This window comes from Tetrahymena thermophila, assembly GCF_000189635.1.
Source record: "Tetrahymena thermophila SB210 genomic scaffold scf_8254811, whole genome shotgun sequence".
NCBI classification, from domain to species: Eukaryota; Ciliophora; class Oligohymenophorea; order Hymenostomatida; family Tetrahymenidae; genus Tetrahymena; species Tetrahymena thermophila.
In genome coordinates, this window is record NW_002476567.1 from 601,298 (window position 1) to 618,116 (window position 16,819).

Below are 16,819 nucleotides of genomic sequence, written 5' to 3' on the forward strand. Positions count from 1 at the left end.
AATATCCTTACCTATAGATTCATCTTACTTATAAATGGGGATAACACTATATAGATTATTTGAAGCGCTTACTATTTTTCCGATATTAATTAAACTTACAAAAAGCACACAACTTTAGCTTTAAAATTTAAAAATATTTTCTTTTTAATTTAAATTTCTTGAATTCAGTAAGTTAAATTATTAAATATTTTTAGAAAGTGGTTAATTATGAAGGAATGCTTCTTAAAATATTTCAATTATTATCTAAAGAGTATAGCACTATTTAGAAATATTTATCAATTTTAAAAGTTAACTGCCCAATTAAGCTTTTTTCTTTAAAAGAATCATGCTTATTTCGAATGATTCTTGTAAATCTAAGTGATTAACTCCAATTTGTTGTATCAAATTTTTTTTTATATTTAAACATTCTTTAAGCATTTGTATACATTCTGAAAGATCTTCTTCAAATTTTATTTATTCAAAGAAGCTGCGTTTCGATTAATTGACTAGATTTTTCAAATCATGGTTACTCTATTTAGATCTTATAAGAAATTATTATTAATTAACATATTTGATGCTATTAAATAGCATTTATTTTTATGATATATTTATTTATTAACTTTATTCATTCCATAATTTAAGAGCTAAAGTTAATGACTTCGCTTCATTTTATAATACATCAACGAAAAATGCAATTTATAAGTTTTATACAAAAAATGAATTTCCTAAGATATTTACACTTTCTAAAATATCCTCTACATACTTAGTTATGAATTTTTTTCTAATTTTTTCGCTTTCGCGGTCTTCTTAGGTTAATATTTCCTTTATAATAAAGTAATATACAAATAAATATCTTTTAAATGATTTAACTTATTTTGAAAAATAGAATCCTTTGATTTTAATCGATTAAATTAATTAAAACTAAATATTTGAAATAGAAAGTTAGTTGTAAGATTTCAAATGAATTGGATTACATCAGTATACTTTTTTAGACTTACAGAATTTTTAATTAAGTAAATTCATAATTAATTTAAATTAATTTGTTTAAGAATTTATTAGATAATAAAGATCAGACGAAATAAATATTACATTTGAACAAAAGCAAAATAATTGTTAGCTGCATGAATTCTTGTGGAAATAAGTAATCTATTCTAAAAAGATTGATTCCTAAGAAGTCAAATATCTATCATAACTTTGTGGGCTTTTATGGTAAAAATGCTTAATAAAAATATCTAAATGCTCCAAATCACTTTAAGAAATATTTAAATTTCTTAAATTTTCTTTAGGAACATTAAATTTGAATTTCAGAGAATCAATCAAAAAGTTAAGTCTAGCTTCAATTAAACTCTAAGCAATTTTATAGCAAAAGGGAATTGAAAGAGCAATTAATAGATAATATACTTTTACCAAATGGTCTTTAATAAACAGCAAAATATAAATATTCTAAGCTAGATTAAATAAACAAAGTGAACAGTTTAAAATCTGAATGCTTTTATTTTAGTATGGTATTTTGATAACATTAAGTAAAAATAAAATAGCATATTTGAAAATGTTGTAAATTATCAAGACATCAGAGTTAAAAAAATTATATAAAGCCATATTTAAGATGTCAATTAATACTTCCATATAATACATCCATTTAAATCTAATATTTAAGTAATCTCTCTAGATAAATCTGGCATCGTAGCTGTGAAAGCAAATAAAAAATGCTTTAATAAAAAAAATAAATTTATTTGAAGCAAATGAGAAAAATATTTAACTTACTGATAGTCCATGTTAGAAAGATGTTAATACTTGATAAAACGGTTGAATCTTATATGTTGAATAAAGAACTCATCGTTGAAAGCAAAAAAAATGTATATCTATACACTTGTAATATCACAGATATGAATAGATCTTTGTTATTATTGTTGTTGTTAATTGATTTGTTAAATAAAATTATACTTGGTTGGTCTTTTTACTTAATTTGATTAGTTGAAAACTGAATAAGTTTTATTATTATAAAAAATGTTATGATGCTATTTAATGTTAAATAAAAAATGAGAGAAGTATAATTTTTTGATAGATTATTCATGTTATATTCTAATCGGTTAAGGTAGTGAATATTTGATTTATGTTATCGTATTGAGGTTGGAATTGAGAATGAAAAATACAGAGAATGCTTAATTATTAGCAAAATAATAGACAGTAACAATCCTCTGTCATAGAGCTTCACTATGTCATATGTTTAGAAGACAATAAATTTTTAGAGTAGATCTTGTTAAAATAAATTTAAAAGTTAATTATTTTGTTATATTCTCTTCATTTTATTTTACAATATATTTATTCTTTATTTATTTAATTATTTTAATTAATTTATAAAAAAAACAATTCCTAGTTTTTGACACAATTTATAAGAAAATACCCAAACCTCTAACCATTAAAAACTATATCATACTAATCATAGATTTGATATTTTTAGTTTTGATAAATTAATAAATTTTAGAAATTTTTACATTTAAGAATTTCTTGTAATTATTAGGTAGGTTACATATCTCAATCGTAACAAACATTAATTCTTAAAAATTACAAAAAGTATAATTAGTCTATAAAATTTATCTAAAAAATATTCAAAAATCTTGATTCAGTTTCTCATTTAAATTCTTATTTTGGTTTATTGCAATAAATAATTAATAGAGTAATTTAATCAACCTTTTCATCTAATCTCTTTTTTTAAAAATAATACTTTTATTTAGATATAAAATTTACATAAACATATTAATACTGTTTATAATTCTTTTTAAATCTTTAATAATTTTCTAAATAAATCAATAAATATTAATAAATTTTATAAGAAAAAGTTAAATTAGATCAAAATAGTATTTAATTTCAAAAAAATTATTTGTTTTTTTAAAATTGAAAATAGTTTGTGTGAATTTATTTTATTATTTATCATAATTTAGATAAAAATATCTGCATTTCAAGTAAAAAAATTTTTAAATATATAGAAAAATAACCTTAAAACATTATTAGATAATTTTAATTGCATAACTATAAAAACGAAAGCCATTTTTATTATGTTTGTAATGCTCATATTTTATTTATAGATATTATTAAATATAGTATTCTTAGACAAAAAATGAAATATTACAATCTGAGGAACATCTTCTCCGTTTAATTAACTATAATCATTTGACTAAAAAAATGTCCTTTATAAAAATAGATTTGAAATACTAATGTACAAATTTATTTCCTTTAATAAGCCTTTAAATTAATTAATGGTAAAATTGATTTTTACCAATGAAAAAGAAAAACAATTAATTAATTAAAAATTAATGAATATCTAACCTTATTTATAGTGTAGTTCGTTTTTTTATTAAATTCAAGTTAGATGTTTTTTGAAAGAGATGTAACTTTTGCATTAAATCCACACACTAAAATTTGATTAATTAACTTTTATTTTTTTACATTTTCAGAATTGTTTATTACAATATATATACATGATATAAAGTCAAAAAGGGAATATTTAGAAAAGTTAAGCGAAAAGTTAATTTAAATTTAGAATTATATAGAATGATTTCTTATTACTTTGTTTTTTGATTATTTTAACTAATTTTTGTTCCATTCATTTAGATAATTTGAAATAAGTTAATATGTATTAGTTCTCTTCTAGTGCGTGAATTTCAACTAAATCAAGAAGAAGCTTTGTTTCCTTAAGCTAGTTCATTTACTTCTAAAAGAATTTAATGTAAGCTATAACTATCGCCAACATTTAACTAACAAGTGAAATGGATAACAAAATATGATTTAGATTAATCATTAAGTTATAGTGATCATAAGTTAAATTGGCTACTTTCTACTGTACACTCTGAACTATATAAAATAGATAAAGTCTATAGTAATAGCTATCAATAAATGAATATGATTTTTCTTGTTCAATAATAGATCCCAAAAATACTTTTAGATTTTTAATGTAATAGACTGGCATTCTAGAGACATATAGATCACAAACTTGTTTAACAGATTTGACTAAACCTGCAGTAAATATACCATTTGCTGCCTGATCACACTCTTCTAATGAAAAGCCAGAATCTGTAAGTAAATCTAAATTTTGAGCAACTTATTGGCATGCATTTCCCTACAATATACCAGAGATATATTTATTAAATTCATCTTGTTTGTATCTTGTAACAGAATAATAATTATCTACAACAGAGTATAGTAAATTCAGTTCTAAACTCACTCTACTTAAGTTAGTTTCACCACGAGCAATATACAAAGCTAATAATTCTTTATTTTAAGCAAGCGTTAATAGAACCAAAGGTATTCTTACAATATTAACATTAGAAGAAAAATCTGTAACATTCAAAAAGTCATCTATATTAATTAAAATAAAAGCTAATTAATTTAAAATTTTTTTGAGATACCATAAAACTTCTTAAATTAATTTGTGAAGAAAACCAAAATTATTAAATTAAAGTTTATCTTAACAAATTTTTTAATATGCTCTCAAAACTTTATAAATCATGATGGTAAGCACTAAAAATTGTGATAAATAAAAATTTCAATTAATAATATAAAAATCATAAACCGTATACTACATTTGATATTTGATTATATTTCTAATGCAGGTATAAAATTAATTAATCTTAATCGACTTATTTTATTTTTTTAAGATTGTTATTTTGAAATTAGTAAAATATTTTTATTTCAATAAGAAAAATTTGATTAAATAATTTGTTGATGGATTCATGTTTATTTACTTTCTTTATTAATTGATTGATATTTTTTTAAATAAATGTTTGAGAAAAATATGAATTAGTTGAAAATTACTTATAAATTATCTGTTGGATCTCTCTGAGGTAAAAAAATCTTTGACTAAAAAGTAACTTGTCATTGAATGTATTTATACTAAAACAAAGAACAGAGCTGAATATAATAAAATTTTAAAATCGAATCTGGGTAAACGATTAAATGTGCTAATATTCTTTTTCTTTTTAATTAAGTTCTTGACGTCTATATTGTTTGCCTGTCCATAAGATTTAGCTAAGTCCTTCTTTTTGTGATTATTTTGATTTCTATTTAATTTCTCTTCACTAATCTAGAGAATATTTATATAGTTAATAGTTTCACTAAGTAAAAACATGAGCTTATTTGGTGGGAAAGTCGTAAATAGAATTAGGATTTCTTGCCTCTTACTTTAGATTAAGGAATAAATAGGGATAAAACTAACTGAAAAAATAATAGAAGTCACTAGTATAATAGTCATTGATATGAACTCCTATCTTATAGTGCTATCAAAATTGTCATTTAATTTAGCGTTAACATAATTTTGAATAGCTTAGACTGAGTTAGTTGTGTTTACATAATTCAAACTAATTTACAATGAATTCTGTCCAAGGGGATCAAGAGAGTATACTTGCTAATACATATATGCAAATAGAGCTTCTTAAATGTAGCCAAAGCCTAAATAATAATTTTCAATTCTTACTGTAGTAAATGCAAATGTGAATGTTTGATGATAATCCATAGCAAATGAAAAAGTATCTGACTCAGATTTATCAGAATTTACATAATCAATCATTAACTATTTCATAATTTGATGTCTTTGGATTTATTTACTTTATATATTTTTAATAATATTTTTCTAAGTATCTTGTTTAGGTTAGAAATAAGGAATAGAAAGTGCTTGCATTAACATTTAGTCACATATTGATTAGCTTAGAGTAGTTAGTAACTTAGAGCCCCAATCTATATATTTATACTATGATTTTTAAGTTTTTAAGCTTTAGCCTAAAGAGTAATAGTTAAAGATATTTAGTATTAGAAACCCAAAAAAAGCAATACTCCAAGTTAATTTGACAAGTGTAAGTCCTTTTATCTTTAATGGTGCTTAAATGCTTTCAATTATTGATTTTCTGTTTTAAAAATTGTTAGTTAGAAAAATGTCATTGATTTAAATAAAAATTTTACCTAAAAGATGTCCTACCAGACTAAGATGTTTGCACGCTTCCCTCTACATGTATGTCTTATTTAATGTTTATTTATTCAATTTAACGAGATAACGAATCTCTCATTGTGCTATCTTTTTAACTAACCTGTTAAGGATTATTACTAATAAAATTATTATTTCTTGAAGTAGACAATAAACCCTATTGCTGCAGTAGATTGCACGAACTAAGTTTTGTTTGCTAAGCCTGAAAGGTATCTGCTGATTATTTTGTACCTTCAAATGTACTTTGCTACTTTCTATTTTGAAATACAAATCTCTTTTATTGTGAAAGGAAACTCATTTTATTGTCATATAAAAGCGAATTGTCTTTTTCATCTTAAACGATCTGTTAACCTACTTGTTTATTTATTAGATTTATACTTGTCTAAGGTGATAAAATTTTAGTGAATTAGAATTCATCTTCGGCCTGGTAATATTGGTTGCTATTTTCATAATTAATTTCTTGTATAAAAGATAGCTAATTAGCTGATAATTCATTTTGTAAATCGTTATTTTAGGAGTATGGATTAATTTAGTTCGCTTGAGATGTTAACTAATTTATAGTATAATTTTGCTATTCTTTGCTGCTCTAAATTTAAGTTTATTTTTCTAAACTTATTTTATTTTATAGAATGGGACTAGATTAGCTATTTAAATATTTGTTAGATAAGAATTCTAATGAGTGGGTTTTTTCTTCTGAATAAATTTGTTCATAATAATCTTTATTCGAGATTATCTGCTGTTGGATACTTTTGATTTCTTCAATTTTAGTATTTTAATCACTTAGATGCATCATATCTTCTATCTCAATTTATAGTAATTGAATATAATGGTTAGAAATAGAATATAATTTTCCTTTAATAGAAAATAAATCAAATTCTAAAAGTTAATTCAAATTTCCTTGCTTCAATATAAATTCGTTTAAACTTGCTATTTCTGATTTATCTTATGGCTTTATCATTATTGTTGAAAATGTAGTCTGAAAGTTTTCACCTTCTAATTTTTATAAAAATAATGTTTTTAATATAATAACAACAAAATAATTACCTTTGTAATTCTTTGAAAGAATTAGCCTCAAAGATGGAATAAGTTTGCTAATATTTATGTCTTGCAATTATTTTTTTGAGACAACTTTAGATAGAATCTAATTGTAGAATTCTTAGGAATTGCAAATTATTCTAAAGTCTTTTTAGTCAACTAATAAAAACATATTCAACCCTTCTATTTGCTTAATTTAGGCACATATACCAAAATCCTTTGATTCTATTAAGCATGGTTGAAGCTTGATGTCATAAGGTATTGCCCATCCTTCTCTATCGATTCCTATTATAGGACTCAATGAGAGTTAGCTTTTTTAACTTCTGATTTTAGTTAAGTAGTTATTTAGAATTTTATCATGAAATTGACTTACTGCTGAAGGTTACATAAAGTTAATGTTTTTACCTATACTTTCGCTATTACTAAAAATAGGTACAACTTTCTCAAAATTGTTAGAAACCATAACAATTTATCCAATATTAGTTAGTGATATGAATGCACTACATGTTTGTTGATCAATTAGGTATAATGGCTTTTGCTATTGGTCAAACCTAAGAAAACGTTAGTTAACCTTTTTCTTTAAAGAGCTTAGCTTCTCATCAAAGCAAAGAGATTTTTCAAAAATTTCAATTAAAAAATTCATTTGCTGGCTTGGAATTTATTTTCTAATAAGATTATAAAGAGTAGTAAATATTTAATTCCTTTTATCCCTAGTTAGCTTAAGTTACAACCAAATAGATTATATATCAACTGTGTCCTAACCTATTTATTAGATAGCAGATTTTTTCATATTTAGGCATTCTTATATATTTTTATAGCATAAATTAATATCCACATCAAAATTTATAAAATTAATGTATTAAGCAGTATTATTGAGAGATTAATTTTAGAAGAATTTATTTTGATTATGTTTGAAAAGAGCGTCTTTAGCAACCTCAATCAGGTTATTAACAATTTAGCGATAAATAATAGAATGTTATTTACTCTATGATAGCAATTAATAAACTTTTACTAAGCATTTATTTGGATTTTTTTGTACATCTACCAAAAAATAAAGATAGCTTATGTGCAAAATATTATATTATTTGCTTTTTTGTATTTCATTTTCATAATATCTCTCTATATAGTCATATAAATAGTCTTATCGAATTGTGTTGTCTTTTTCATCGAACAACTATTAAGTTATTTTTAAAAATTAGTAAAATTAAAATTTTTGATATTATTTCTAATAATAATAGGATTTTGATTCCAGTCCATAATTAAGATTGTAATCTCCTGGTAAATAAATAATACTTAAGTAAAGCAGATAATGTTAATAAAATTAACTAATCATTAAAAGCCAGACTTTATTAACTTCTAGAACTAAGTTTTGCTTTAATAAATTACTTAAATTTAAATAAAATTAATTAATTTACTTATGTACAAAAGCAAAATTATGGTTAGATGCAATAAATTTGATGAGAAGTAATTAGATCTTCTAAAATGAGTGAATTTTTTGATGAGAGATAATCATCAAAATCAGTTTTAACAGATCTGTGTATTGATCTTAAAAAATAATCTACAATGAACGGTTTATAGCTTTTAACATATTAATTTATCATTTTTTTATTTCCAGAAGTAAATAGAATACTTCTATCTCTGTTAATAAGCCTATTTATTATCATGTATTTTTTAGTCTTATGTATAGCTTTAGACATCTTGTATGAGAGCGGAAATAAAAGAATTAAAAATAAATTAAAAATATTCCATTTATCAACTTAAAGCACCAAAATCAAATTAATTGCAAAAAAAAAATGAAATATTATTCCAAAAGTATTTAGGACATGAGTTTCCCTGTTTATATAAGGAACATAAACAGTTTCAATAGCTAATAATAAAGAGAAAAAGATTAAATTTATTATTGATACTTCATTCCATTTTGCATAGTTTACAACAAATACATTTAAGATTTCTATCAAAGTGATGATTAACTTAGCTGGAATAGACTTAAATGACAGATAATCTTAAGTTTCGTATCTATAGTCATAATCATGTAGACTTTATATGAAGGCTATTATTAATATTTAATCTTAAAAAAAATATTATAAAAAAATATAATTTACTTATAAATAGAATTAATCCAATATTGAAATATACTTCGATAGGATTTTCATTTATTAGATTAAAAGAAAGCATTAAAGAAGGTAAAAACAAAGTATAATAGTAAATCTAGAAAAAGAATGATATCAGTAAGTTAGTTTTTTTTATTTTTTGCGAGCACAAAAATATCCCAAAATATGCTAAATACGTTATTACAAGTACCCCATTAATACCCATAAATATGTAAAAGAATTTCTCTTATAAGTTATTGTCATTAAATAATAGCATGAAATACTTTATGAAATCATTGTTTTAATCTTTAATCATTAGTTATGTCTTAATTTCAGGAGAGACTTGGAGAAATATGAACTAAATATGCTTGATCAAAAGAAGAAAAACACTAACTTTTTTATTCCTATTGAAGGATTTCAGAAGAGGATAGCTACATTTAGTATAGAAGTCTATGAATCTGTTTCTTAAATCTTATAATTATTAGTTTTGATTAAGGCTTTTAGGTATCATTTTGGTTAATTTTAAGAAATCGCTTTTTTATTAAAGTTTTTAATTAATAAATTAAAATAAAATTATCTGATACTTTTTTATCACAAATCATGACATGTTTTAAGAAAACGATAAAGGTTTGCATCGCTTTAATTATTTATTATATTGATATCAAATTTAATTAATACTTGTATCAAAAAATTTCCTAATTTGAGGATCAACTCCTTTACATTAATAGCGAATTATAATTTTTTATTAGTAAATCTTGAATATAGTATTTATAAAAATCAAATTAGAATGACTTAATATTACTCAATATATTTAAGACAAATTTTCAAGCAGATATCTTAAAAATTAAGTCAGTTAGGGATTTCTTTATTTTACAATTTTGTAGTGTAGTTTGCTCTTGAATTTTAAATTAAGAATACATTTATTTATCTTACATTAAAATTAATTTAACTATTAAAGTGAGAAATGTAACATAAAAAAGATAAGTAATTTTTTCTATTAAAAATAATTAATGTGATGATAATTCTTTAATTAAATTTATATTTAATTAATCCCTTATTAATCAAAAAAAATCTTCTTGTAAAAATGGATTGACAGGATATTAGAGGATGGATTTAGTGATTATTTATCTTAATATTTAAAAGAGTAACTATTTATGAAATAAAAAAAATAATTGTCATTAAAATAATATATTATTATTCTATTTATTTATGACTTTTTTATTTTCAAATAAAATAATATTTAAAATCCCCTTAATAAAATAAATTTTAATAATATGAATTTGATATTTGTTTTATAAATATAGTTTTGATTGGTTACTTTTTTTAATTTTTAAGTTAAGATTAGTCAAATTGAAGAAATTATGATGATTAAAACTCTACTTGTTAGCCAATAAATTTTTTAGATAAGGGAAATAGTAATACATAAATATCAAATAAAAAATTGTTTACTTAGTTTTAAAATTTTATCTATCTTAGAATGAATTTATTTTCTTAAATAATTTAAATATCAATAAGGTAAATTAATAGTTTTGTTTTTATAATTTCATTGATTACAGATTTGAATAACCTAGAATATATTTTATATAATGATAATTTAAATATGATTATAAGAATAGGTAAATATAGCTAATTAAAAACTTGAAATTGTTGTATTATATTCCATTTTTGCCATTTTCTTTACTAAAGTTTTAATACATTTGAAATTGGTTCTTCCATAAAAATTTTGAGCATTATTGAATTCCTATTCTTAAATTAAAATTAATTTAATTATTTATGCTAAATCATGTCCAAGAAATACTGATTTTCATTGGTATAAATATAATTATCAATGTATTATTAAGCATTTTTGTGTCAAAGTAGTAATTAATTTAAACTTTTTATAGTAAGTAATAGTTTAAAAATGGAAATAAAAGAGGATAGTTTATATCTATTCATAAACTTTTATAATTATTTATGATTGAAATACAATAAAAATAATAAATGAATATTTGAAAAAATCATATTTAAAAATTATTTTTTAAACATAATAAAAAGTAAATGTAAATATAATAATTATTATATTATTGATTTTATCATTAACTAAATAAGTGGTAATATTATTATGATATAAAGTTAATTATTTATAAATAATTGTTGATATTTTTAGATATTTTAAAATATTAATAAAAGCAACTAAAATGTCAATATATTGAAAAATTAATTACTGTAATTTTATTTATTCTGATAATAAACATCGAGATAAAGCAGAATAATATTATTCAAATTATTAGCAGCTAAAAAATACTAAAAATGATTTTTTGCAAATGTTTGATTTTGAAAAAATATAATTGATAATCTCTATTAAAATAAACTAACAAAAATTATATATTATTGCTTTTATCAAAGTTTGGTAAAAAATAAGTTGATTCAGTTTTTTTAAAAATAAATAAGAAAGATTCATATATTTTTTTATCAATCCTAAGCAAACAAAATTTTATTTCAGATTTAAGAATATTCTATTTATGTATTTATGAATATATTTTAAAATAAAAATAATAATTAAAATTTATTTTAAATATATAAATTTGCTATAAAATATACTAGTAATATAATATTTATTCTGGTTATTCTGACTAAATTTATTAAGATTGTGTTTTGCTACTCTTTTAAATTTTTAAATTAAGATTAGAAATCAGTAATCCTAGTTATTTACCAATTAGTTTTTTATCAATCGAAAGTAATAATATATAAAATCACTGATAAAATTGGAAACCTCATTTTTAAGTTTTTAAGTAGCTTAGAATATATTGATTTTCTTCAATAATTTAAATATCAATAAGGTTAAGTAATAGTTTTGTTTCTTTAATATTATTAATTAATGATTTGAAGAACCTAAAAAATGATATATATATTGATAGTATAAATGTAATTATAGCTAAGAACAAGTAAATGTAGTTCATCATAATCATGAAATCATAGTTTTCATATGTTATTTATGTAATTTTCTTTACCATTGTTTCAACAATATATTCAAAATAAATTCTTCCATAAAAATTTTGAGCATTACTGAATTCTTACTCTTAAATTAAAATTAATTTAATAAATTATTCCAAATCTTCTCCAAGAAAAGCCGAATTTCTTTAAGCATTAAGATTTATTAAAAATTGCGTAGCTTAAACAAACCCATTGTTAAAAATTCCATTTGCAATTTATTTGCATTCATCTAATTAAAATAGATTATCACTTAAAAGATTTTAATTTTAACTAACTGCCTCACATGCATTTTATTAAAAGACTTTAATAGTAAATTCGTTGAATTCAGCGTCTAGCTCATATTCATGCAATTAGATTACCAAATCATTTAATATTTATATGTATTTTTATCTTTTATCAGCATTATTAATTGCTAGATTAACATAGTCTTCACTTATAATTTATTAAAGCTTTAAAATAATAAAGGGAGCTCTTAAAATGTCTATATTTATTATATAATCACTGATTGTCATTAGATTGCCTTTGATATAGATAATGTTAAATATATTTAGAGTAATAATTAAAAAATAAATAATACCTATAAATTTCCTGCTCGCTTTCTCCTTCTGAATAAAGCTCTTTAGATAAAAATAGTTTGTCGCACTAGCAACTTATGTCAAAATAAAAAATACTAAAGATAAAAATACAACTCTCAGTTGTAGCTTATTGATATTATTTGTAGCACTTATATTTTTCTTTTTTTAAATTTGAATTTCAATTTAATTTTCATGATTTTATTTTCTTGGGCTTTTTTCTTTTGTGTGGCTATTTCCATCAGCTGAATATAAATAATTCGATTCTATTAAGTTCAAGCAATTTGTAATTTATTAAATCATATAAATTAAGTTTTTAGGTGTCAGAGTGGCAAATAATTTTAATATAATTTATATTTTTTATAAAAAGTAGTAGTTTACTAAAGGAAAAGAAAGAGCAAAAATCAAACTCGTTGTAGTTATGATAATTAAAAACGTTAACATATTTTATAGGTTTGAGTCAAAATTTTAATTTACTTTATTAGAAACGTCTTAAGTTATATTAGACAATAATTTATAGTTAGATATGTAATTCTATGAGACTTCTTTAGAACTTAATCCTTAAGTGTCTAAATTGAAGCTGATATAATAAATTTAAGCATAGTTAATTAGTAAAGAATATCCAAAATAAAACTCATTAACAGAAGTAGTGGTGTTTGAACTCACTAGCATTTAGAGAAATTAATTATCTAGAACATAATTGTAAAGATCTGTTTTAGTTTTATCTGAATTGATAAATTTGATAATGAGCTTTTTAATAATGTTGTAATTTCTTGTTTTTTATTATTAAATTCTTTGTAATAATTAAACTTAATCCTGATATTCAAAACTAAAAAGAGGAATCTAAATTAGGAAACCAAATAGTTAATCTGAAATTATTTCTCCTATAGGGCTTTTAATTTACGAACCCCAGTTAATATTTTAGTAATCTTCTTTCTAGTTTTCTAATTATAAATTTAGGCTATAAAAAAGTACACAGCTCACAATCAAAAAGGATATTAATCCTATAACTCCAAAAAACCTGACGACATAAATCCCTGTGAATTTTTCTTCTTTTTTAATGTTTTTCACAATTTATTTTCTTAAAAAAAATAAGTTAAATAAATATAATATAAATTCTCAATTATGATTAAAAATTAATTACAAATTTAGATTATATTTATAAATTATACTTTAGTTAGATAAAAAAATTTTTGGCTATAAAAAGTACCAAAAAATAATAATTCTATTTGATAATTTTCCAAATAAATAAATTCATTTTTTTAGTTAGTAATTTTGTTTACTTAAAAAAATTTTAATTTAATTAAAAAATATTAGTGTTAGATTTGCAAAAAATTATAGCAAGAATTTAAATTATTTACCTTGAAATTTAGCTTGATTGAGACGAACGTATACTTGTTGCCATCTTTGTTTCTTGTTTCTACTAGTTTTAGCTTATAAAATTAGTTTGCTTTTCACTTTTACTTGAGATAATCTAATTGTTTGCATCGAAAGGTTTAACTAACTTATGAATAGAATTCAAGCCAAATTATTTATTTTTCACTGTATCTACAATGTTACTTTCAGATAAAAGTTCTACTTTTTATACTTATGGGTATTTCACAATACTATTTAAAGGGACTCTTGCAGAATAAATTACTTAATTAAATGTATGGGATTAATTATTTTTTTCCATTATTAATTTTTTCTTAAGTTAATTATTGCTTTAAGGTAAGTTGAAATTCCTTTGAGAATCGATAATATTTTCTTGTGAAAGAGCTTCATTTAATATTTTTTCTTCGTTTGTACTAATTTTTTGTATCAATTAAGGGGATAAAAGAGCTCCTGTTTCATATGAATATTAGAACTCAAGTTATTTACAAATATGCACCTCTTTAAAAGCCTCTTGTGAGTTTTAGCTACTTTCAATATTGCCATAATAATAATAATTATTATTTTCTGAAAGCTCATTAAGGATTTGATTCTCAATAAAATTTTTAGAAAATTAAGTTTTATTTAATTCCATTTACTTTTAAAAATAGTAAAGTTATTCAATTTTTTAACTTTCATCCAAAAATTAAACAATTTCTTTCACTTTAATTTAGATTATTTCAATGTGCTAGTTATTGACATACAAAATGTCTCCTTTCACTAAAAAAATTTGAAAATATTAGAAGTTAAATAAAGTTTAATAATCATAAGCTTCATTTTAAAGTTTAATTAATTAATCATAGCTTTTTGGCTTAAATAATATTGTTGAAAATTCACTATCCATCATTTAATCTTCTTTATTTATATTGATATCTTTTTTTTTTTAATTAAAAATTAATTAATATTACAATTTTGTAAGTTAAATTACTTTGTTTGAACTTTTCAAAAATGAAAGGAAAACAAGGAATTAAAGTACTAAGGCTGATCTAAGATATTTTATCTTATGGTATTAATTCAGCTAAAATTAATTAATAAAATTGCTTTGAAACAGTAGATAGTTAAAATCTTTATTTTTTATCAACTAAAATGTACATGTTATTATCATTTACCAAGCCAATTTAAGCACAAATACCATAATGGTTTTCTAATAAGCAAGGCTATAATTTTATTTCATAAGGTATAGCCCATTTATCTAAATCTATACCAACAATTGGAGTATGATTCATATAGCTGCTTTTGCTTTTGTTTTTTTTATCTAGAAAAGATTTTAAAATTTAGTCATGATATTTAGCTATTATACTAGGTTAAAAAAAGTTAATATTTAAGCCAATAACGTTTTTATTATTTGGTACTTTCACTATTTTTTGAAAGTTATTTGAAACAGAAATAATTTACCCAGTATTTTCTGAAAGACTAATAAAAGCAAAGGCCTTTAAATCATCTTTTACATAATTTTAATTTAATTTATTTTAAACCTGATTTTTTTTGAGGTTTACTTTTTTATATCGTAATTTAAATTAGTTCCTCTCTTACAAATAGTTTTCATAAATTTCTATCAAAAATTCTAATTACTGACAACATATCTATTTTTTTATTAAATTTCTGATATTCGTTTTTATTTCATTCCTTAATTTGTAAATTTTTGAAAGATTTTGATCCATAGATATTAAGTCAATAAAATCTTAACTTATTGAAAGCACAGTTTACTTTTTTTATAACAAAAAGTGTTTAATTTGATTAAAGCATTTGTTAATTATTTCATCGAATTCAATAATATCAATAAAATCTAGCTATTATTCTTCTGTACTTTTAGAATACATTTACAGAGTATCTTTTTATTTATCCTTGGCCATTTATATTAGCAATTTTATCTGGATCATATAGAATATTTAGTTCTCACAAATATTTAAAATTTGATTTGCCTTTACGAAAAATTTGTTTAAATTGCCTTAAACGTCTAATAAAAATGATAAATAAGATGTGTGAAGGGAATTTATCTTTTTGCATTTAGAAATTTCATACTCATAGAATTTTTCTATGTAATCATATAGAATATTGCTTCTCAAGGTTTTGTCTTTTTCATCTATTTACTAAAATATCAAAATTATAAAAAAATTGTAAAAAATTTGTTTGATTTTTATTTAAATAATGTAAGATGAATTAAATAAAGTCATTTTACATCTTAGCAAAAGCAAAATTTTGGTAAGAAACAGTTTTAAATGTGATCTATATAGATTTTTTCTAGCAAAATAGATGTTTAAGAGGAGAGGTATTCGCCAAAATCAAGCTAAATATTCTAATAAAGAGTCCTTAAATAAAAGTCTATCACATAATAATTTTTTTGATTATTCACAGTATATCCTAAGTAATTGAATTATTTTACATCACTTATATTTTAATTAAAAAGATTGTTTCTGATCTATTCTTATCTAAAATAAAAAATTTAAGAAGCTATTTTATAGGCTAATGGGATAGAAATCAGTAATGAAATATTAAAGTAATTCCATTTATCTATATAAACCGTCGCAAGTATATTACAGCTGAGCAAAAGATTAAATGTTATCAAACGTTAATAAAATAACTAGACATTTAGATTGATAAATGGAGTATAAATAATTTGTAATAAAAATAGAGTTAAAAAGAGAAAAAAGCTAACTATTGATTATCTCCTATCTTCAAGAATAGCCTATAAAACTACAGCAACTGTTTCTAAAATATTTTTTAATTAATTGATCAAAACAGATCTTTCTGAAGTAAAATCTGATATTTTAAACTATAAATTAGAA

The 16,819-nt window shown here is 21.4% G+C and overlaps 3 protein-coding genes across 3 annotated transcripts; all 3 read right to left on the reverse strand. All coding sequences in view use genetic code 6, as the record gives it.

Moving 5' to 3' along the window:
- Positions 1–1,588: 1,588 nt before the first annotated feature.
- Positions 1,589–2,284, reverse strand: TTHERM_000066709 (transmembrane protein, putative; the record flags this gene model as incomplete). Its single annotated transcript, XM_012795541.1, has 1 exon — positions 1,589–2,284. One exon carries the CDS (start codon positions 2,282–2,284, stop codon positions 1,589–1,591), a length of 696 nt encoding a protein of 231 aa, XP_012650995.1.
- Positions 2,285–3,583: 1,299 nt separating this feature from the next.
- Positions 3,584–7,778, reverse strand: TTHERM_00066710 (transmembrane protein, putative; the record flags this gene model as incomplete). Its single annotated transcript, XM_001007710.2, has 4 exons — positions 3,584–4,335; positions 4,792–5,876; positions 5,932–6,946; positions 6,998–7,778. 4 exons carry the CDS (start codon positions 7,776–7,778, stop codon positions 3,584–3,586), a joined length of 3,633 nt encoding a protein of 1,210 aa, XP_001007710.2.
- A 6,099-nt stretch (positions 7,779–13,877) lies between these two features.
- TTHERM_00065700 (hypothetical protein) lies at positions 13,878–15,259 on the reverse strand (the record flags this gene model as incomplete). Its single annotated transcript, XM_001007708.2, has 3 exons — positions 13,878–13,905; positions 13,985–14,906; positions 14,962–15,259. The coding sequence occupies 3 exons, from the start codon at positions 15,257–15,259 to the stop codon at positions 13,878–13,880; spliced, it is 1,248 nt and encodes a 415-aa protein (XP_001007708.2).
- Between the last annotated feature and the right edge of the window lie 1,560 nt (positions 15,260–16,819).